Below are 21,893 nucleotides of genomic sequence, written 5' to 3' on the forward strand. Positions count from 1 at the left end.
TATTGACCGGGCTGAAGCTACCCTGAGAGATAAGATTAGATTACGGACAATGAACGAGTGGTATTTGATGCTGTATTTTGAAGCTGGGAAGTAGCGGATGAGACTTCTTCAGATGGAATTGCTTGCCTAAAGATACCTACCCATTCCCTTCCCTCCCATTTCATCCTTTAAGCCGTTAGGAGAAGCTGCCCAAACATTAGAGGCCCAGATAACTATGCCTTTATGCGGGGTCTCCCCGCCAATCAGCACTGTGGCCGCCAAACGCCAAGTCCTCTTTTGCAGTTCTTTGGGCCTGCACACCCCCTTCAAATACGACTCGAGCCAGAAATCAGGGGAAGTTCAACACACAATTGAACACCCAATATTAGCCCACCCCCTACACGCGCGCAACGCGCGTATAGATAGGTATATACTTTAAGATGTGTAGATTTGAACTATACTACCTACTTTATGATACGGGTAATACGTGTAGAGATATTGATAGTTAAACAAATACCTACTTCTTCGTTAGAAAGATGCCGGGATATGCCAAGAAGTGTTTAGGAAAGACGTTCAAATTTCTAAAAAAAACTATGGAGTGCGTATTCTATTAATACCTCTGCGTGTATCACCCGCATTATCAATCGGGTAGTATAGTTCAAATCTACGTATCTTAAAGTATATACCTATCTATATGCGCGTTGCGTGCGTGTAGGGGGTGGGCTAATATTGGGCGTTGAAGCTCTTCGCTGCCTCTAACTGGCTGTCAAATGGGGGTTTGGTGTGGCCTTTGGCTTTCTGTAGCCAGAGCGGACTTGGCGTCTGGCGGCCACACAGCAGCACGCCGAGCCAGTGGCTCTCAGGTCCCGCTGTGGCCCGCCCGCGCCAAATTTCTCGGGCCCCGACAGGGACTGTTGAATTCAGGAAGAAGTGAGGGGCAACCTTTCGCGACAACCACCTTTCTTGCTGCCTGCAACCGTACCTTATCCACTCTTCTACACTTCATATCCAACAACTGCACGGTGCACTACATTCACAAAAGTGCCCCCTGAAGTCACCACGCAAACATTTCCAATATTTGGTACGTCTTTTTCTGGTTGATTCATTTGCAGATTTCATCTCGTCGCGTTTCTCAGCGGCGTATGTGCCCCGCTATACCCCGCCTCGCTCCTGCATCGTTTTTTTTTTCGGATCGACCCGTATAACGAACGATCGATGCGAGTCCTATAACGTCGCTCTAGAGGGGAAAGGAGAAAGGGCCTCAATGATATAGCGATGTGACATTTCCCGGGCAGTGGGGACGAGTTGGGCGTCAAAGTTTGCTGACGACGCGCTTGTGACGCGAGGATAGTTATTGCCTTGACAAAGTCAACAACCCGCCGCCCACCATGTCTGCCGAGAACGATAGCAAGCCCCTTGAGGAGGTCAAGGCACCTGAGGCTCAGGCTGAGCAGACAACGGAGGTACGTCAAGATCCGCGAGGCTTTATGCATTCTAGTTTGAGGATGTGTCTCGAAACTAACTCTGGGTTCCTTACTTTTCGCGAGCTAGGCTCCCGCTTCCGAGTCCGCCGCCGCCGATAATAAACCCGTGACTTCTGCTTCGGTTTTCTCCATGTTTGGTGGCGGCGCCAAGAAGGAAAAGAAGGATGAGGATGAGGACCGCGGCGATATCTCCGGCAGTGCCAAGGCCCAGCGCGAGGCTGCTGCTGCCGCCGCCGCCGCCGCAAAGGAGGGCGGCGATGAGGTTGGTCACTCACAAGTTGTAATGCTTGTTCCGGGAAGAGTTGCTGATAAGGCTGGAAATCAGGATGACCAACCTCCCGAGTCCGAGGATGTCCACTTCGAGCCCGTCATCCGCCTGACAGAAAAGGTTGAGACCAAGACCAACGAGGAGATGGAGGAGCAGGTTTTCAAGATGCGTGCCAAGCTTTTCAAGTACGTGGCCGAAACCCGCGAGTGGAAGGAGCGCGGTACTGGCGACGTCCGCCTGCTCAAGCACCGCGAGAACGGCAAGACTCGGCTGGTCATGCGTCGCGATAAGACCCTCAAGGTTTGCGCCAACCATTATGGTACGTAATTTTTGCGCTGAAAGGTCATTTGGCCATTTGGGGCTTACGTGTTTTTTCTTTAGTTGTTCCCGAGATGAAACTCTCTCCCAACGTCGGCTCGGACAGGAGCTGGGTTTGGAACGTTGTTGCCGATGTGAGCGAGGGCGAGCCCGAGGCCCTCACTCTGGCCATTCGGTTCGCCAACTCAGACAACGCCAACCAGTTCAAGGACGCTTTCATCAAGGCCCAGAAAGAGAACGAGGCGTTGTTTAAGAAGGCGGCCGAGGCGAAGGCGGAGGAGGCGACTGGCGAGGAGAAGAAGGAGGAAACTAAGGAAGAGGAGAAGAAGGAGGAGACCGCTTGAGCTGGTCCTTGATGGGTCTGAGTGATGGGCTCAGAAATAAGGGCAATCCACCCAGCACCTTCACCCCGTATGCTGCATTGATTCCCTGGAAGGTGAGAGAAGGCAGGGAGCGATGCATATCACACACGAACACGATGCCAACACCCCAAACGAACCCAGCATTCCCCATGACAGGAAGCACTCGGTCAAAGGAGGAAAGGGTTGTGTCTTTCCGGCGAGAGAAGATGAGCGATGTCAACTGCAGATAGACCAAATACCATGCAGTCCCCTTCATACAAAGCAGTACCAATGAAAGTAATTGGCCTTTATGGGGGGCCGATCACCTTTTGTAAAGAATCGCAAAGAGACGGCAACTGTGCGCTTGGGTGTTGGGAGACCAAAGCGATGCACATAGGTTGCAGAATATGATCGTTTCTCTACCGGTCAGCACTCTGTTTCGATCTGATCTTGGAGGCTAGTTGTTGGTGAACTCTCACTGGTGCCCTCCTTCGCAGTGCCTAAGATATCTGTCAGAGTATCCTAATTTCTGTTTTCAATTCCAAGATTTACAAACCAGGACTTACAAAACGTCAACTGCTCGTGACTGTGCGAAGCCAGTATCTACGCGGTTCATTGAGCAGAAGGCATCTGCACGGACCATCATCGAACGCCACAAGAATGAGCGAGCGTCGAATGACCCGCGGCGCCCTGGCCGCTCTGACTGCGCCACAGCCTGGTACGTACCATCTCGACCCCATTCCATCAACGAGGCAGGTTGCGCGGGTTGCTTGCTGTGGCCCAAGGTATCGCGACGTGCAGCCACAATATTCATAGTACCTCATTTTACGGGGCCTCTGTCTATACAGTCATTAACACCCTGTTTTTGCTTGACTTTTCTTTCTTTTTCCTATACACCGATTCCCTGTCCTCCAGGACCCCCAACTCGTCGCTGTGGTCCTCGTCAGTGGCACCCCGACAACCCATTCGGATCGCGGGACGCGTCATTATCCTACGCTCGATACATAGAGTTCGAAGAGACTGACACTTGAGGCAATCGCCGAGGTCGATTAACTCAAGGCCAAGCCGAAATCGTCGTCGGCACTTCTGGCGTCAAGCCCACCAGCGTCACTTTCTCTACCTCCGGCCCCGCTCCTGCCACAGCTTCGGGCAAGAAGAAGGCGGCCGCCAAGATGATCGTCGAGGTCTGTTGGATTGCACTAGGTAGACAACAGTGGATGGCTAACGCTCTCTGAGGGCTACAGCGCAAGATCAAGGTTGTCACCGAGCAACACAATATGTAAGCGACCCCGTTCGCCACACGGCACGATGCTCGCGAGGGGCCAAAGTTTCAAGTGCGTGGTCGTTGTGACTGACCGAGACGGGAGTTGAAACAGTGATAAGCCTGCCGTCAATGAGGGTTTTCCGATGAAAGAATGGACTGTCGAAATCTACATCCTCGACCAGGAGGGCAAGGAAAAGCCCGCTCGCTGCTTCACCAAGGCGGTGTATCACCTTCACCCTTCGTTCGCGAACCCGGTTCAGAGTACGTCACTTCGGGATGCGATAATCAACGAAGCAGGGAGTGGGCGTGGCGCTAACCCTGTCGGCAGCCTTCCTGGAGCCGCCTTTTAAATGCACCAACGAGGGCTGGGGCGAGTTTGAGATGAGCATCGACCTCTACACCACCGAGAAGGGCGGCAAGCAGACGATTATTCACGACCTAAACTTCGCGGCGCCACAATACGAGAACATCCACACCTTGACGTTTAAGAACCCGTCTCAGGCCCTACAACAGATTCTGCGCGAGACGGGCCCGCTACCGTCGGACGAGGAGCGCAAGATCAAGAAGGCCGACGGCAGCAAGAAGAAGAAGGCGTTCGACATTGAGAAGATGGCCGACGGTCTGGTCAAACTCGGCGAGGACGACCTCTTGCAGGTGATTCAGTTGATTCACGATCACAAGGACGAGAGCACCTACATCCAGAATAACATTGACGCGGGCGAGTTCTCGGTCGACCTATACACGCTGCCGGACCCTCTTCTTAAGATGCTCTGGGATCTACTGGTAGGTTCTCCTTCTTCTCTGCTTGGTGCGCTTCGTTTCCCCGGACCGAACGTTGACCTTGCCATGCGACGTTCCAGGTCAAGCAGGGCGTCGTCAACCCCTGAACCAAACGGGCCCTGTGATTCTGCATTCAACGGCGTCTGGCGTCTGGGGGGTAAGGGGGAAGGTTGCGGAAAAGCATCACTCGGTGGAATGGTCCCGCGTTTCTCGCTCTGGGGTGTCGGTTAGCCGTCGCCCGGTGAGTGCTTCCGTCCGCACTTCACTCATGACGGCGGCCTTGTGTCCGTTGGCGGTTATCGGCTGGAGTTGTTGCAAATTATCCGGGAGAGGGCTTCACTGAGTTTTGCCGTGGAAGGAGGCCAAGACTCATCTGCCTCTCAAAGAGAGAAGCGGGCGGTTTCCCAGGTTTCACAGCCATCCAAATGCATCCTGTCTGGCTGGTCCGAACTCATCTGTCGTCCAGTTGCGCGGATGCCAGGTAGTCCTGGCTGCTGGCCTTTTGCTGTGTTAATGATGACTGGCACGGAAATAAGAAGCCAAGTGATCCGCGAAGTCGGTCTCTGATGGATGATTTGAGCATTTCGAAATCCAATGACAACGCCACAACTCTGGCTACGGCCTAAGCCCCGCTGTTCTGAGCTGAGGTCGAGTAGAGCGGCACGTGAGGACACCGAGACGCTGGGTCCGTTTCCCTTCGCGTGCATGTTATTAGAGTGCGGCATGTTGCACAGGCGTGGATGGACTAAAGTGATGTGCTGGGGAGCTGGCTCCTCGCGTTTATAGTAGCAGCAAACGTTGCGAGTTACGCAAACGTTCGCATATTCCGGTGATACGGTTTACCCAGGTTCTCTTTCGATCTGCTCTCCTAATTTGACTGGCCCATTTGTTTTACACAGTCAGTTCTTCCTCCTCCCTGACGAGAAGCATTCTCACGATGCGAACCAGGACGGGAGCTCGATGTAGTGTAATCCATCGAGCGTTCGCGTCGCAGAAAGGCAGGGTTTCGGCTTCCTCCTCTACTGCGGTATGTGGCTGGGCAGTGAGGCTGAATGAATTTCCACCGCCTTCTTCCAAAATCCAATGAAATCCTGTCCTGCCCAGAAGTGTGTGCTTTATTAAGCAGGGTGAAGGAATAGATTCGGAGCTCCGCGTGACCTGCTCCTCGTGACCCAGCCTTGGCGCACCCTAGACGCACATTGCACGAAGTACGGATTACAGTAATCGTCATTACTTTTACACTAGTCTAGCCTTCGGATTCCGGATTTGATGCATATCAATGCGGGTACCTTGGGGGAGGAAGTGCGGATCCGGAATCAATTGCAGAGAGCTGATATATGCCCTGAAGTGCGAGCTTCAAGAGCCTGTGTTTTTTTTACTATATGTGCCCGTCCTTTCCGTTTCAGGTGGGGGTACCATTGAGTTCTGTGGTTATCTTTCCCACTTGCGCACTCCACAAGAACGGCTAGTGTTTTTTTCGGAGACTGCAATTGGCCCACTCCCCGCTTCAGCTTGAGTTGCCCCAAGCACAAAGACTACTGTGTGGTGCACTGTGTCGCGGTATGCACGGATCCGTACCTGTATGTAATCCGTACATGCATACCTTAGTGTATGTACATACCAAGTTGTACTAGCATAGCTAGTACGTGAAATATCCAGACTTTCGTGCAATACGCGTACTGTTCGGTGGAAATGACCCGCTTCCCTCTTGACACATGTTTCCATTCAGCCTCGCATTCCACAGGCCTCGCCGCATTTGCACGGCAGTTTCGACTTTGCAGTTCATCGATACACCTTCCGCATCGACTCTTACAGACAGACTAAGATAGCCGGGACAGGGAAACAAGCAACTGGGGTGTGAGCTAGCAGAAATCCACTTTCATTTGTTCGGGACCTGCGAGATTGGGGAACTGGGGCTGACTCCATTCTCGATCTTGCATATGATTGGGTAAACGGTGCCCCTCATGGGTCAAATTCCGCTCCTGCCCCACTTACCAGCAGGAACCAAGGGTGCGCCAGGAAGCGTCATCCCAGTACTTGGATCTGGGGGCCAAGACCCCTCAACTAGCCCCAAAACCGGCCCGTTCCCCAGTCTCTCGAAGCCTTCACCCACCGTAAACCGCTTCCAGCCGATAAAAGCATCAGAGGCTTCATGCTCGCAGATCTGGGGTTCGCTTTGACGAACGAGAAAGCGAGGTTTTGCGTGTCTCGGCCCTTCCGACCGCCCGCCATGTCGCAATTCGGCGCTTCATCCGTGCAGCTATCCTCCGCGTCGCCCACCTCGCCCGTTGCCGCATCGACGACGTCGTCCGCCGGAGGCCCCGCCGTTCCCCCTCCACCTGCCGCGAGGGGCGGTGGAGCCGGATCCGAACCCGGGCTCGGATCCGGACAGTCGGCCGGGACGCCATCATCACAGCCGGTCCAGCACCCCCATCCGCCCCAGCACAAACGCGTCTACCAGGCCTGCATCCCGTGCCGCCGCCGCAAGGTGCGCTGCGATCTCGGCTCCGTCGACGATCCACACGACCCTCCCTGTGTCCGCTGCCGCCGCGAGAGCAAAGAATGTTTTTTCAGCGCGACGCGCCGCAAGCGCAAAGTCGACGACGGCTCTCTGGATGATCTTGAGCGCGACGACTACATCATTCGCAATGGCCGCAAGCAGCTGCGCGCCGGCGCCTCGCCACCGCCATTGGACCGCCGGCTCTATAGCGACGTTCCCCTGACACCGGGAGGCAGTCACGGCCGGTCGCAGCCCCTACGGCGGCCAGGCGACACGTCCAAGAGCGTCCGCAGCAACAGCACCGCCGGCGAGTTCGGCAATGGCGAGCCAAACACCCCGCTTGAGAACCTCGAGGCCCGCAACGTCATGCGGCGGGAGGTTTATGGGCCCCATGACGCGTTGGACCTGCTCTACAAGGCAGCCACCGACAAGTTAGTGCACATCCCGCGCCCGCTCATGCTCGACTCGGAAAGGTCAGTGTGCTAATGTGCCATGTGCTCGTCAGCGCGTCACACAAGCCCGACGATAGCTCCGCGCCGGTGCCGAATAGCGCCCAATCAGACGTTCACAACGCCCGTCGCGACGTCGAGTCACGTCAGTCCTCCAATGCCATCACGCCGGGACGCTACCACAACCGGCATTCCTCACGCCAGGAACGCCCGGCTGCGGAACAAGCCATCGACCCGGAGTTGACGAGGCGGGACCCCTCCAACGATCCCGGTTATAGTGAGGCCATCAAGGCTTGGGGGCGATTCCGGTTCGTGCGCGCCGGCTGGTTCACAGCACAGGAGGCAATCGACTACATCGACTAGTAAGTCGCCGCTCCTCGTGAAGATCCAGGGAGGTTGCTTCCTTCTCTGACCAGTTTTATTTACACACAGCTACTATAAATACCTTTCCCCGCTCACCCCCATCTCGCCCCCGACGTTCAACAACCCCGCCTCCCACTTGACTCTCCTGACGGAGGAGCCAATACTCACCGTGACCCTCCTGACGATCGCATCCCGGTACCGCCGCATGCCTGGTACCGGGGGCCACTGTCGCTCGCATGCCATCCATGAACAGTTATGGACATACCTTAGGGGCATGATTGAGCGAGTCGTGTGGGGTCAAGAAGCCTTCGGTGGCGGGTTTTGCGGCTCGGGCGCCGATGATATCCAGAGCTCCAGCACCGCCCCATGGCGGGGTCTACGCAGGGGCAGCTTGAGGACTCTCGGCACCATCGAGTCGTTGATGATTCTGACCGAATGGCACCCGCGTGCGCTCCACTTCCCGCCGAACGAAGCGACCGACGAGCTGATGCTGCCGTCATACGACCCGCCGAGCCCGGGCGCTACTGGCGGTAACCAAAAGCCCTCGGCCGGATTTGGCGGTCGCAGGATCGAGAGCTGGCTGGAACCTGCTTGGAGGAGCGATCGGATGTGCTGGATGTTGCTCAGTACGGCAATGGGACTGGCCTATGAACTCGGCGTGTTCGATGACATTGATGAAATGCTGGCCACTGGTGCCATTACACGACCCGAGTACGAAGATGAATCCTATCGACTAAGAGCGAACCGCATAAAACGGCTGCTCCTGATCTACTTGAGCCAGCTCGCCGGCCGACTGGGCTGGACCAACATGGTGCCGGAGAGGTTGCGCAAATCCGACCCCGCCGTGTCGCGTAGAAGACGCCATTCGGTGGAGGGTACCACACCCGGAACGAACCCATCATCTGTGTCAAACTCGTTTAACTATATCCCCGATCTGGAACTGGACGACCAGATCATTCACTGCTGGGCAGGAATCAGCAACGCCATGCAAGTCGGAAATGAAAAGCTGTTCAGATCCCGGAAGCACACGACCGAGATCATCCAAAGTGGCAAATACACAGAGCTGCTCGCCGAGTTCCAACCCATGCTGAAAGAGTGGTGGAACCAATTCGAGCGTTTCCGGTTGCCCCCGTATATCCGGCACATCCTCACCATCGAGTACGAGTACGTGCGCATATACATCAACTCGCTCGCCCTTCAGGCGGTCGTCGAGCGATGCACCAGCAATGCCGGCGGCGGCTCGGGGCCGGGTGGGAGCGTGTCAGGACAGTCGGCACCGCAGCTGTCGCCGCAGACTCAGAACTACTACGGGAAGTTGCCACTGGGGCAGTTGGGCGGCTTTGGCGCAGAGGACCAAGAGTACGTGAGGGAGGTTGTTAACGGCAGCCGGAATTTGCTGCGGACAGTGGTTGAGGGCCTCCTCCCCGGTGACTACCTCAAGCACGCCCCTGTACGGACGTACTTCCGCATCATTAGCGGCGCCATGTTCTTGCTCAAAACGTTTGCACTGGGTGCGCCCAAGGCGGATGTCGAGCTCAGCATCCAGCTGATGGACCGCACCGTGGACGCGCTGCGGAACTGCGTCGTCGACGACGTCCACTTGGGCATTCGCTTTGCCGATATGCTCGAGACGCTGACCAGCCGGCTGAGGAATCGGTTCATCTATGCGCCGCCCCCACCCGTGCCCATGACTGACGGCAGGTCGCCCGGGGCAGCGCGACAGGATGCCGGGAATGGTAGTGGCACCAACGGGATGGCACCGACAGGGCAATCAAACGAGACGTGGCTTAAAGTGAGGGAGGGGCCTGGTCCTGGTAAGCCTTCACTATCATCGTCACGTACCCACGCGGATGTACACGCCCTAACTCGATCTCCAGAGCGCTCCACCACCCCAGCCAACATCTCGGCCACCCCCTGGGACCTCACAGCCGGCACGTTCCCTTACCCTACTGGGTCGATATCCATGTTCGGCCCGTCCACGCCCGCCGCCGCGTCAGGGCTTGACAACAGCAGCAACAGCGCCGGCGCCGGCGCCGGCAACACAAACGGCGGCGGCGGCGGCGGCAGCATCGTTTTGGGCGACGGTGGATTGTTTGACAATCCCGATTGGGCCAACCCGAACAACGAGATGTGGTACCTACCCACGGGCCCGGCCTTCTTCCAGAACATTGACAACAGCACCGTGTCGATGACCGCGGAGGGCGTCAATGTGGGAGGGATCGATTTGCTTGAGTACATGGTTATGGATCCTATGGACCATCAGAACCTTGGTATAGATGGAAACGGTTTCTGAATCTTGACCATCACGTTCCGCAGACACCGGGTAAAACAAAAAAAGAAAAAGAAAAGAAAGGAAAGGAGAGGGAGGAAGGGAAAGGACGATTTGGCAAGAAAAAAACAAGAACGAACAGAGGCAGGAAAAGGCGGAGATTTGCTTGCGATTATCTGTGCTGTTTTTGCACATGCGGTTTAGCCTGTTAGCGACGGATTTCAAAACAGCAAAAGGGAAAACTGGGTGGCGGCTCCAATGTCTTTCTGGCCACACAGGCGGAGTTTTTATGGCTGGTTTGCTACTTGCAATCGATATTATTTATCACACTGTCTCGGCTTACTCTCCAGCCGGCAAGATTCGCGACGACGAAAAGACAAACTGTTGCGGCAATGCTGCGGTTATCACGACGAGTTGTTGCCCTGCGACAGGATGGAAAATTGGCCCCGTCTTGCTAGGTACAGTACATAGCATGCCAGGCGCGGGTTGAAAAGACCTGGTCCTGAATGTTGCAAGTCCATCAGACTCACTCTCCCGTGAAAGGCAGAGTCAACGGTTGAAAGCGGTGTTCCACTAAGGGATCCTGTCTTGGCAGTCATTGTTGGGATAGAGCGATGACGGGGCGCGCCATTTTCCCAAGAACCGATTAATCGCATATGAAGACAAGCATTCCCCGAATGTCGGGGCAGAACTCCTGGGACCGAAATCTTTGCTAGCAATAGCTTCTTCCGCTGTGCTGTACGGTACTCCGGCGTTGTCCTAGGGGGGGGACATCCTCAATCCTCCACTCCAGGTTCCTCGTACCCAATAGAGATAGCCGGGGCCGGGGAACGAAGAGATCGGTAGTCGGCTCGACTTGTATTAGGTGATAGCCTCGTTCCCAAAGTTGGGGGTTGTTCCGTCCATCATCATTATCAGATCTCAAAGTCTAACATGCTCTCTCTAACGCATTGATTATGCCTTCTTCGGCTCTAGTTAGGAACCCGTTTCTCATCAGCCCTCCTCGCCCACTCCGTGAACCAATCCAGGGCTTCGGGGTTTGCCACGCTGGCGTTCGTGCGAACCTCCATCCCCGACAGGATCTGCTTGACGGCAACCTCGATCTTCTTGCCGTTGCTCGTCTTGGGCACCCCGCCCTTCGCCTCCTCGATGATGCCGGGCACATGCCTTGGGCTCAGCTCGCGGCGCACGACCTCGCTAATGCGGCGCCTCAGCCCGTCGTCGAACGTCTTGCCCGCGGCCATGACGACGAAGAGACAAACCGTCTCGTCGCGGTCCTCCTCCCGCCGGCGGCCGACGCACACGGCGTCCTCCACCTCGGCGGCGAAGAAGCGGGTGAGCACGTTGTAGATCTCGGCGCTGCCGAAGCGGACGCCCGCGGGCTTGAGCACACCATCGCTGCGGCCCAGCATCACCAGCGCGCCCGTACGCGGATCCATGCGCACAAAATCGCCGTGGTGCCACATCCCGGGGAAGCGCTCAAAGTAGGCGGCGCGGTACTTGGCGTCGCCGTTGGGGCCGAAGAAGGTCAATGGCTGGGAAGGGAAGGGCTTGGTGCACACTAGGTCCCCGGGCGTAGCAGGGTCGTGGATGGGCCGGGGGGCTTCCTCGGGTGACGAGGAGGGGATGACCACGCCAATGGCCATGCCGAGACCGGCGCACTGGATCTCGCCCGCGCGGACGGGGAGCAGTGGGCAGGGTGCGCCGAAGAGGGAGATGATGTCCGTGCCACCGGTGATGGAGGCGAGGTTGACCTTTGGGGGGAAGGCGGTGTAGACAAAGGAGAAGGTGGAGGGAGGGAGGGGAGAGGCGGTGGAGTAGATCGCTTCGAGGGCGGACAAGTCGAGGGACGGGTCGGTGACCGGGCGGATGTTGTTTGCCTCGAGGGTGGTGAGGTAGGCGGCCGAGGTGCCAAAATGGGTTACGCGGAGGGAGGACAGGAGACGAGGGAGGGAGGAGTAGCCGTGCGGTTTAAAGGGAGAGCCGGCGTACAGGACGAGCGAGCAACCGCAGGCCAGGGCGGAGACGCTCCAGTGATGCATCATCCAGGAAGTGGTCGTGTAATAGAGCATGCGGGAGGACGGCGAGAGAGAGCAATGCAGAAAATGCTCCTTCTTGTGCTGCAGAAGGGTGCCGGCCGCAGTGTGGACGATGGCCTTTGGGAGGCCAGTTGTACCGCTGGAGTACAGAACGTAGAGGGGGTGGGAAGGCGGGAGCTGAGCGAAGTCCAATGGCGAATCCGGGGATCTGGTAGGGCTCAGTTCCGGCCCGATGGCGCCACGGGGGAGCGGGATACCTACGAGTTCAGGAACGCTTCAAACTCCTCAGCCTTGACTCCTTTCTCCCGGATCTCGTCCAGCCCCGTTTCGACGCGGGGGAGACCCTTGATAACAACAACCTGCTCGAGGCCGTGCTTCTTGAGCTCCTGGACGATGTCAAGCGTCTTGGCCTTGCACGGCCACTCCTTGGCGTTGTACAGCGTGGCATTGTCGGCGAACAGCACCTTGGGCCTGATCTGCGTGAGGCGGTCAAGGACAGCGCTGACGCCGTTGTCCGGGCTGATGCCGGTCCAGATGGCGCCGACGGTCGCGGCACTCAACAAGGCGACCAAGGCCTGGACGTGGTTGGCAACGAAGCCCGCAACGACACTGTTCTCCTTGACACCGATGGAGCGGAGGGCGTTGGAACAGCGGCGGACCTGGTCTCTTAACTGGGCCCAGGAGGTCTCGGTGAGGTGGCCCTCGTCTTCGGTGGCCGTGATGACAGCCGTGGCCGACTCGTCGACCTCGGCATTGGCAGGAAACAGCAGGTTCTCTGCAAAGTTGAGACGGGCACCGGCGAAAAAGTCGGGCCTGGGGAACATGGGGGCATCGGAAGGCAAAACCTGAGGGAGAGGGAGGTAAAGGGAGACATCAGCATGGAGAACATTGCCGGATGGGGGAGCATCACAAACCTGCCCATCGTACGGTTTGGAGGCTTTGATGCCGACGAAATGCCAGACATCGCCCCAGAAGTCAGCCACATTGTCGACGGACCACTTGTACAGGTCCGGGTAGTCTTTGAGGCTCAGGCCGTACTTGGAGTTCACATGCTCCAGGAACCTCCACATCGGCGTCTCTGCCGGGGCTTCGTGACGCCAGAGCTCGGCGGCCGCCATCCTTTCTGTGCTGCAGCGGGTTCTCGCGAGGAATCGCTTGCGCGAGTAGGTAGGTCGTCGTTACTGGCTATACCGGTATGGAAAGGTCCTGAGCAAGTCGCAAATTACACCGTCTCAAGAGAGGGGGAGCCGCCGATTTGAATAACTCTTTCGCGACCGGACCGCGCACCGGGATCTACCCTGCCTACTCCGCCCTCTTTTGTGATGATTCGGGAGGTGCTTTTCCTGTTCTGCCCGAGGTCTCTGCCGAGCCACAACTGCGGGTTCAGAGGTCCAGAAACCGATGGGGTCGATCCGACCTGTATGCAGTACTTTTTATACTGCGTGGAAGCCGCAGCCCTGAAAGACTCAAGTCCGGCCAAAGCCGACAATTGCCACGGCTGGAAGCGGCATCGCCTTCCACACCCTAAAACACTTCCCCTCCTTGCTGCCATGCCCGCACCTGCGCAAGTGCCTATTGGGTAAGGCATGTAGTTAATCTGTGCATATAGGTATGTACCTACCTCTGTAAGAGACATAAAGGTATAATAACTGCAGTACCCCATAAACCAACCTAATGTGCGTACCTGCAGGTGGCCATGCTACGTACGTCTGTACATTGATCGGCGTACCTTATACACCGTATTCCTGTGTGTACCTAGGCACGTAAGGTAATTAGTTATTGGTCGGGCCGGCCCGCTGGATCTTCACCACAGGCACCTAACGATCACATCACGACCACTGGCCTGCCGTCTCGTTTTTGCAGTGCTGAGTAATGCGCGCTTTTAGGGCCATGAAATCGCGACCTGGTGTTTGACAAGGGGAGGGGTTAAATTCTCCAAATCCCTTTTACACTACAATGTAGGAAGGGGCCAGGTCAGCCGAAAGCGGCCAAGCGTTACCGAGGTGCTCCATAGCAAGAGCCGAACACGTCCTGGGGCAGATCGTTTTTTATCTGGCGATCAGCCACGCCAACCGCTCTCTCCTTTGGTCCCCTAGCCTAGGAGACCGGTCGCCTTTTGTTAAACTCGGGTGAATCAGCGAAAGGGACAAACGCCTACCACAATCAGCCAGCGCCAAGCCTTTCAGGCTAAGAAAATATGTCGAGGGGCCATACCTAGACGGATGTCTGTGTGTAACCCGTACTCCGTATATATAGTATATACCGATTAGTTATAGTTACTCTGTAGTGTATGCGGAGTCTCTGCATTCCAGTCACCACAGCACAGGCGGCCCTCTACGGAGTAGTGCACATACACGACGGCGATCTGTTTATCACTCTCATTCCACCCATCAGCATGCAGGCTTGATGGAACACCCGGTACATTGTTGCTTTTTAACACGTATCTTGCGGATCAATCACCCTTTTTGCCTGCACAGATGTTGTTAGAAACTCGTGGGTTTCCTTGTCTCGCCCTCTTTTGAAACCGTCAGCGACGGTTGTCTCCGTTAGTCCCGGAATGCTTTCTGCCCGCTTTCTGCCTGCCTAGAACGTAGTCGAGGCTGAGGAACAATTCGCCTACCTAATATTTGTGAGCCCTTTGGGGTAAGACATTTCTAGACACTACATATTTGGTAGGATTCGCATAGAAAGTCGTGAAACAGTCGCACCGCGGACAACAGCCACAAATAACGAAGCGCTTGGGTAAGTACCGCACACTCGATCGTTGAACGATTTGGCAGCAAACTCTCTAGATGGGGCAGATGGCCGTTTCCACCAAGCTGATCGCGATGAATCTGTTGAAGTAGCGAAGACTCTATCGCGTATTAAGCATCTATGCGGAATAATCTCCACTCCGTACGACATAGTGCAGTCCTTACTAAGTCTACAGAGTATAGGATATAGGTATACGGATACGGACGTACAGATTCTCTGTAGTGTACGAGCACAGGCGACTACACTAATCCGTGCACCGCGTAGTCTCGCGATATGTCAGGGTTGCACCCGGACCGCTCGGCATCGAGAACCAAACTTGCAAGGGCGGTCAAGGGGCTGCTCTTGCAGCTCCCCAACGAGCGGGTGGCACAGGGCTAGCCTTCTAATTACACTAGCAAGCTGTTGCTCCACACTGCCCCTTCCACGAACCCCGATTCGTCAATCTCGTGGCCCGCCCCCAATCCAGTTTCCCTGAAATCCTTTGCATGTCCTTCACGCACAGCTTGCTTGTGCTGACCCTTTCTCAACTTCGTCCCATTGCCCTTGCCGTCCGAAAGTCATTCTCAGTCTGAGTTCTTCTTTCGTGGCCCCCTCCAGGAAATAGGGCAAGGGCGAACTGGGCCGCAAGGTCCTTTTGTCTGCTTTTCTCCGTTCCTCTTCAACCATCCTACACGCTCGTTGGTCTTTCGGCAAAGCCACCCAACCGGTCGTCCCGTCCTGGAAGCAGTCATTGACCGCCTCGTTCGTCCGATCGGAAGACTTTCGCTGTGCTCGATTTTCACGGTGTCAAAGGCGCGCTCCATACCCAAGCGTACTCTTCCGAGTCCTTGTGAGTTCATTTTCCTTTCTCATCCCTCACTTCCCCCTTCCCGCGTTCGCTGCGAGCCATCGCCACTGCAGTTTGCGAACTGGTGTGACCCACCGTCGTGCGTCATTGAAGCCGATTGCAAAATAGGGGTTTACTAGCCCTCCCAGCGATGCAAAGATTCGCATACATTACCGCGAGCAATCGTATCGCCAGATCTAAGAGGTTATTGCGAGGAATTCTGCTGACGAAAGTATTTCCAGTAACGATCAATTGGCGCTGTTCTTTCATTGCATAGCGCTCTCGATTGCCGTTTCCGCCGGCCATCAGTCGCACCTCCCAGGAGTCACGCACCAACGCGCCCAGAACGATGCCTCGAAAGCTCTCGAATCCCTTCTCAACATCCACCATGCCACATTCCGAGAGGGTAGGCGAGCGACGCCCTTCTCACTCGAAGGGCAACCGTCTTGCAGGTTTTTTCTCCAAGTCAAAAGAGCAAGCAGCGGCCCATCACGCAGTAGCATCGCAACCAACGGCGGCATCACCAAGCCCTCTTCCAACAATCTCCTTGTCCGCCGCTGCCGGTGAAAAACTCGACACCGATGAGACCCCCACTACCTTATTCGAACCTCCCTCTGCCGACGAGGCAAAGAAGCAGGAACGCTTTGAAGCTCAGTTCGCTCCCTTGCTCGACAAGAGCCACCTCTATGTCAGCGCCCACCAGGGCAAGCCGCTCGAGGCTCCCGTCATCGATGAGCCGCCTTACTATTACGTCCTTACCACATACCTCAGCTATCTCCTCTTGATCTTTTTCGGCCATGCGCGGGACTTTTTCGGCAAGAGATTTGGAAACAAGAAGCACTACCAGACACTGAAGGTTCACGATGGCTACGCCCCACTCAACGACGATTTTGACAGCTTCTATGTCAGGAGGCTAAAGCTCCGCATCGACGACTGCTTCGCAAGGCCCACGACTGGTGTCCCCGGTCGCTACATCACCCTTATCGACCGCAAGTCGGACGATTATAACCGCTCTTACAAGTTCACGGGCACCTACACGCAGACTCTGAACGTGAGCTCGTACAACTACCTCGGTTTCGCTCAGTCGGAGGGTCCTTGTGCCGACGCCGTCGAGGAATGCGTCCGCAAGACCGGTCTGAGTTTTGCCAGCCCGCGTGCCGACGCCGGCACCTCGGAATTGGTGCTGGAGGTCGAGCGTGAGGTGGCCAAGTTTGTCGGCAAGCCTGCGGCTATGGTGTTTTCAATGGGTTTCGTGACGAATGCGGGCTCCTTCCCGGCGCTCGTCTCCAAGGGCTGTCTCATCCTCTCGGACGAGCTGAACCACGCGTCGATCCGCATTGGCGCCCGCCTTTCCGGCGCCGTGATCCGGTCGTTCAAGCACAACGATATGCAGGATCTGGAGAAGAAGCTGCGCGAGGCCATCTCCCAGGGCCAGCCGCGTACCCACCGGCCCTGGAAGAAGATCCTGGTTGCCGTCGAGGGTCTTTACTCTATGGAAGGGACCATGGTGGATCTCCCGGGCGTCCTGGCGCTCAAGAAGAAGTACAAGTTCTTCCTGTACGTCGACGAGGCTCACAGTATCGGAGCGCTTGGCCCGAGAGGACGTGGTGTCTGCGACTACTTCGGCATTGACCCGGCTGAGGTCGACATTCTGATGGGAACCCTGACCAAGTCTTTTGGTGCCAATGGCGGCTACGTTGCGGCTGAGAAGCACATTATCGACGGGCTCAGGATGACCAACGCGGCCACCCTTCTGGGTGAATCCCCAACCCCCCCGGTCTTGATGCAGATTCTCACCTCCCTCAAGCTGATCACGGGCGAGATTTACCCCGGCCAGGGCGAGGAGCGCTTGCAGCGCCTAGCCTTCAACTCGCGCTATCTCCGTCTCGGGCTCAAGCGCCTCGGCTTTATCACTTACGGCCACGACGACTCGCCCATCATCCCCATTGTGCTGTACAACCCGGGCAAGATGTCGGCTTTCAGCCACGAGATGCTCAAGCGCAAGATTTCGGTCGTCATTGTCGGCTACCCGGCCACGCCGCTCATCAGCTCGCGCGCCCGTTTCTGCATCTCGTCTGCTCACAACAAGGAGGATATGGATCGCATCCTGGCCGCCTGCGACGAGGTTGGCGACATCCTGCAGCTCAAGTACTCGACCGGTATTGCCGGTGGCCTCGAGCCGCTGCCCGACGGCGTCACGCCCGAGACGGAGCAGGAGTGGCGCCGCGCGAATGGCTTCGTGGGCGTCATCAAGCCGCCGAGGTGGAAGCTGGAGGATGTTCTTGCCCGTGGCGTGGAGGACGCCAAGAAGCCGCTTCGTTAAAGATAATTCACTAGCTTCAGAGAGCTGGGTGTATATAACCGAATCGGGCGTTGTTCTGGAGAAGCGATGCACGTGGTGGAGCATCTCGCTCTGTATAGATCTCTAGAGGTCCTCTGTTCACGTTTGAATAACTCGGCGGAGTGACTCGGAGTCGCCGGGATGGTAATGTTTAGGATCTAGGCAGAATACTTGACGGTGTTTTGTCTGCTTTCGTCTTGGGAGAGAGGAGTTAGGTTACGGCAAGCGAAGACCCGAATATGTCGTGCCGGATGATGCTGCAGGAAGTCGATGGGCTCATAATGTATTTTTGATGGGTCACGTACCTTTAGTATGAGGAATTGAAGGATGGGCGGAGTTAGCGGGAGCAGGACAGGACCAGCGGCGTCTAGGAGGGAAGAGCATGTCAGGGGCCCAATGCTGGAAGGAATTAATGAGGATACTTACGCAATAGAACACGACACCTTTATGTGAGGAGCTTCACACTTTTTGGATTGAAAGACCCCAGAACCTCTTTGTTTAAGATCGAAGTAGGAGAAAGACGAGTTACTGCGAAGCTGCACATCTTGTTCCCTATTAAAATCGTTGTGAACCCCTTACAGGGTGATGTATCTCGTACATATTATGATATAGATGCCGCAACTTGACTGGCTCTTTCTTCTTCTTCTTCTTCTTCTTCTTCTTCTTCTTCTTCTTCTTCTTCCTCTTCCTCTTCCTCTTCCTCTTCCTCTTCCTCTTCCTCCTTTTTTTTCCCTCTAACCTATTCTTTCCCCTCGTTTTGAGCCTCGGCCTCCCATCCTTGGGCAAACCGTACTTAGAGCCAGCGTTGCAGTCACGTGCCGTCGCGTTTCTGCTGCGCGCCGTGCGAATCAGATGGCGCTTCCGGGGCCGGCTCACACCCCATTCTTGGCATCTTTTGGCATCTTTGGCACTTGGTATTTCTCTCGAGTGTTTCTTGCCGGGCGATACCTGGCATTTTTCTCATTTTTCTCATCGCGCTCCTGGCAGACTCGGCTCGTCGTGTCCCACTAAGTCGCTGTTTCAGCGCTCTGCTCTTCTGTTCCTTTCTCGTCTCGACTGTGCTAAGTCGACCATTTTTGCAGAGTGAGTAACGGCGGGTGAACTGTTGCCGTGAGCTAAATTCCCTTTGTCAGCTTGATCCAACTTGGGTTTCCAATTTGGATTTGTGTGGGAGTCGCTGCCTTGCTCGCCGCGTGAAACTCTCACATCGGCTCGGGAGAGAACCATGGTCCCCTGTTCTCGTGTGCCCGTCCTTCCCTGTGCCAGGCAGAGTCTCATACCATGACGATGGGCTCTTCAAGCGACATATATACTCTGCTGAAGGGGGTCTGATGCGTAGCAGAGAGAGACTATAATTCCTACAGGGCTTATAACGGCTAACTTGATTAATTAGGTCAAAGGACTTGGCGATACAAGATTTTGCTAGCCCTTAGCCCTCTTCGTTTTGCTGGTGCTATCGTGGCGAGATGGTGAAGCCGCGAAGAGAGAAACAGCAAACGCTGGAGGCCACGCTTGGTGAGAATGCAACCCCCCCCACAATCACCAAACCAAAAAAAAAAAAAAAAAAAAAAAAAAAAAAAAAAAAAAAAAAAAAAAAGGGTATGAAAGCAGCCTTGCTAATCAGATGACCCCCAGGCCGCCCCCCGGTGAGGCCCACTATCAAAACTCCCAGAAAGAGCAAGCCCAAACAGAATTCAAGCGCACCGGCGTCCAGTTCGCCAGCCAAGATCGAAGAAGCTGCAAGGAGCTCGCCTCTGGTGCCGTCGTCTTCTTTCTTGCATTCATCCCAGGTGCTTGGGAGTGCAAGGAAGAAGAAGGTTGTTTATGATGATTCCTCTTCGGAGGAAGCCAGTGAGGATGAAGCACAAGCGGTGACACTGCCAGTCGTGAAGACGGGCAGAAGCAGGCAGCGTCAATCCTCAGAGCCGGAGTCGAGCACTAGCTCGTCCGACGAGGAGGAAGACCCCCGGGGAGACAGCATCGATCGCAACGATGGCGGGGATGGTGTGATTGACGAGGATGAGGATGACGAAGATGAGGACGACGCACCCCTGGCTGCTCCGACAACCAGGCGTAAGAGACGCTTGGTTGCTGACGAGAGTGATGAGGATGACCGGCCGATAGTCTCATCGCCTATCAAGCGGCGCCGGCTCGTTCGCGGGAATCTCCCCTCCAGTTCCCCAGAACAGGGCAACACTGATGAGGACGAAGAGGAAGCGCCTGCACCAACCCCTGCGAGACCTACCCGGGCCAGACGGAAACCACTCACCAAAAAAGAGAAGGCACGGGAGCTTCTGCGCCGGAAGCGCGCAGGTGAGGTTATCAACGAGGACGAGGAGATATCATCATCTGAGAATGAGCCAGTAAAGGCCATGTACGACACTGATTCAGATCATGTCGCACTTAATGAGTTTGAGGATGACGAGGAAGGAGTCTATGAGCCCAAGGTGGATGATGAGAAGGAAAGGAAGGCCAAGAAAAAGAAGGAGAAGGAGGAGGAGGAGGAGGAGACAGACGAGGCGGGAGCAGACGGCGAGAGCGAGGCGGAGAGCATGGATGACTTTGTCGTTGATGACAGCGACGCCCCCATCGGAGCGCCCGATCTTGATATACCCCTGAAGTTTACAAGACACTCACACAAGCATCTCAGAGAACATTTTCGCGATGCCATAGAGTGGCTCGTGCACCTCAAGATCAACCCCGGCTTCTCCGAGAGGGAGCATCCGCTCTTCCGCATGGCGTGGAGAAAGCTGGATGACGAGGTGCGCGGCCTCGCGACATCCAAGTTTTCTTCCTCCGCTTGGAAGTCAGACTTCCAAATGGCGCTCCGCGCGCGACCAGAATTCACCAGCGCCGAACTTCCCAAGGGCGATATGCTCGAGTCTCGGAGCTGTGATGCTTGCGGCAGGAGTGGCCATCCCGCTCGGTAAGTTTAAGTTCACTTGGCCAAGACATCACGATCAAGGGCCAAGAGAAGACTTGGCGCTGACTCTCCATTACTTCCAGGCACATAATGACCTTCAGCGGCACACCGTACTTCAAGGACGCGGCCAAGCTCTACCGCTTCCTCCAGCCCGTCGAAGCCAACAGCAGCGACTCCGCCTCCGCCTCCGCCTCCGACTCCCACGACGAGGACGAGGAAGCGGACGAGGACGAGGACGGCAACCTGATTCCCAAGGAGTCCAAGCAGTGGTTCATCGGCGCAGTCTGTAACAGCAACGCCGAGACGGCCCACACCCTCATGCACTGGAAATTCGCCCTCCTGACCTGGGTGGAAACACGTCTGCACGAAGAGGGCTATATGGCGCCCAGCGCGCTCGCCGAGCGGGAGCGCATGCGACCCAAGAAGAAATACAAGCTCGTCGACAAGATCATGAGCCGGTGGGTGGAGAGCGGGGTAGTCAAGGCCCTGTACCAAGACTTCAAGGGCACCATCGAGCAGGCGAGGAATAAGCCGACTACCGGGAGACATCGTTAGACGCTCCGAGACACGCAATAGGATTGTTTGGATTGGATCATGTAAGGCGATACCGTAACATGCATGATACCAGAAGGATCTCCTTCTGGGTGACGGGCATGGAGATGCTCGGGTCTTTTGGCCACTGAGGAGAGAGGTCACGGGCACAAGAATGATAACCCGCGAACTTTATTCGGAGTTCATGCTTTGGGTTTATTGCGAGATGGTTCGGAAAATGGAAGCGCGATGATTTGGGCAGGTCAGTCTAAAGCCCGTATCTAACTTAGATGCTGGTTCTGTTCGGTTGCCAGTGCGCCAGTGCGCCTGATGAAAGAGCGTGCATGACACCGCTCGCACGTCGGTGCTAACCTTCGAAAGCACCAAATACAGCCAACCGAGAGAAATCTGGAACAAGAAACATGACCGGTGAATGAAGACGCACGCCCATCTTGACAGGCAGC

General features: G+C 55.9%; 6 protein-coding genes across 6 annotated transcripts; 5 read left to right on the plus strand and 1 right to left on the minus strand.

Annotated features, from left to right (window-relative positions):
• Window positions 1-913: 913 nt before the first annotated feature.
• Window positions 914-2,753, plus strand: MYCTH_2304677 (ran-specific GTPase-activating protein 1-like protein). The gene is made up of 5 exons (XM_003663111.1): window positions 914-1,060; window positions 1,326-1,442; window positions 1,531-1,725; window positions 1,789-2,050; window positions 2,113-2,753. Exons 2-5 carry the CDS (start codon window positions 1,368-1,370, stop codon window positions 2,391-2,393), a joined length of 813 nt encoding a protein of 270 aa, XP_003663159.1. The 5' UTR covers window positions 914-1,060; window positions 1,326-1,367; the 3' UTR covers window positions 2,394-2,753.
• A 399-nt stretch (window positions 2,754-3,152) lies between these two features.
• Window positions 3,153-4,678, plus strand: MYCTH_2304681 (transcription initiation factor IIF-like protein). The gene is made up of 5 exons (XM_003663112.1): window positions 3,153-3,574; window positions 3,635-3,669; window positions 3,767-3,915; window positions 3,983-4,437; window positions 4,515-4,678. The coding sequence occupies exons 1-5, from the start codon at window positions 3,563-3,565 to the stop codon at window positions 4,539-4,541; spliced, it is 678 nt and encodes a 225-aa protein (XP_003663160.1). The 5' UTR covers window positions 3,153-3,562; the 3' UTR covers window positions 4,542-4,678.
• A 2,558-nt stretch (window positions 4,679-7,236) lies between these two features.
• MYCTH_2304686 (uncharacterized protein) lies at window positions 7,237-10,124 on the plus strand. The gene is made up of 3 exons (XM_003663113.1): window positions 7,237-7,745; window positions 7,816-9,560; window positions 9,624-10,124. Exons 1-3 carry the CDS (start codon window positions 7,420-7,422, stop codon window positions 10,037-10,039), a joined length of 2,487 nt encoding a protein of 828 aa, XP_003663161.1. The 5' UTR covers window positions 7,237-7,419; the 3' UTR covers window positions 10,040-10,124.
• A 325-nt stretch (window positions 10,125-10,449) lies between these two features.
• Window positions 10,450-13,172, minus strand: MYCTH_2092688 (uncharacterized protein; the record flags this gene model as incomplete). The annotated part of the gene is made up of 3 exons (XM_003663114.1): window positions 10,450-12,262; window positions 12,316-12,899; window positions 12,969-13,172. 3 exons carry the CDS (start codon window positions 13,170-13,172, stop codon window positions 10,987-10,989), a joined length of 2,064 nt encoding a protein of 687 aa, XP_003663162.1. The 3' UTR covers window positions 10,450-10,986.
• A 2,264-nt stretch (window positions 13,173-15,436) lies between these two features.
• Window positions 15,437-18,447, plus strand: MYCTH_2080075 (uncharacterized protein). The gene is made up of 2 exons (XM_003663115.1): window positions 15,437-15,637; window positions 15,877-18,447. Exon 2 carries the CDS (start codon window positions 15,984-15,986, stop codon window positions 17,955-17,957), a length of 1,974 nt encoding a protein of 657 aa, XP_003663163.1. The 5' UTR covers window positions 15,437-15,637; window positions 15,877-15,983; the 3' UTR covers window positions 17,958-18,447.
• Window positions 18,448-19,441: 994 nt separating this feature from the next.
• MYCTH_107520 (uncharacterized protein) lies at window positions 19,442-21,844 on the plus strand (the record flags this gene model as incomplete). The annotated part of the gene is made up of 3 exons (XM_003663116.1): window positions 19,442-19,490; window positions 19,611-20,901; window positions 20,982-21,844. The coding sequence occupies 3 exons, from the start codon at window positions 19,442-19,444 to the stop codon at window positions 21,451-21,453; spliced, it is 1,812 nt and encodes a 603-aa protein (XP_003663164.1). The 3' UTR covers window positions 21,454-21,844.
• Window positions 21,845-21,893: the final 49 nt, after the last annotated feature.

The sequence above is a fragment of the Thermothelomyces thermophilus genome, chromosome 3 (genome assembly GCF_000226095.1).
Source record: "Thermothelomyces thermophilus ATCC 42464 chromosome 3, complete sequence".
NCBI classification, from domain to species: Eukaryota; Fungi; Ascomycota; class Sordariomycetes; order Sordariales; family Chaetomiaceae; genus Thermothelomyces; species Thermothelomyces thermophilus.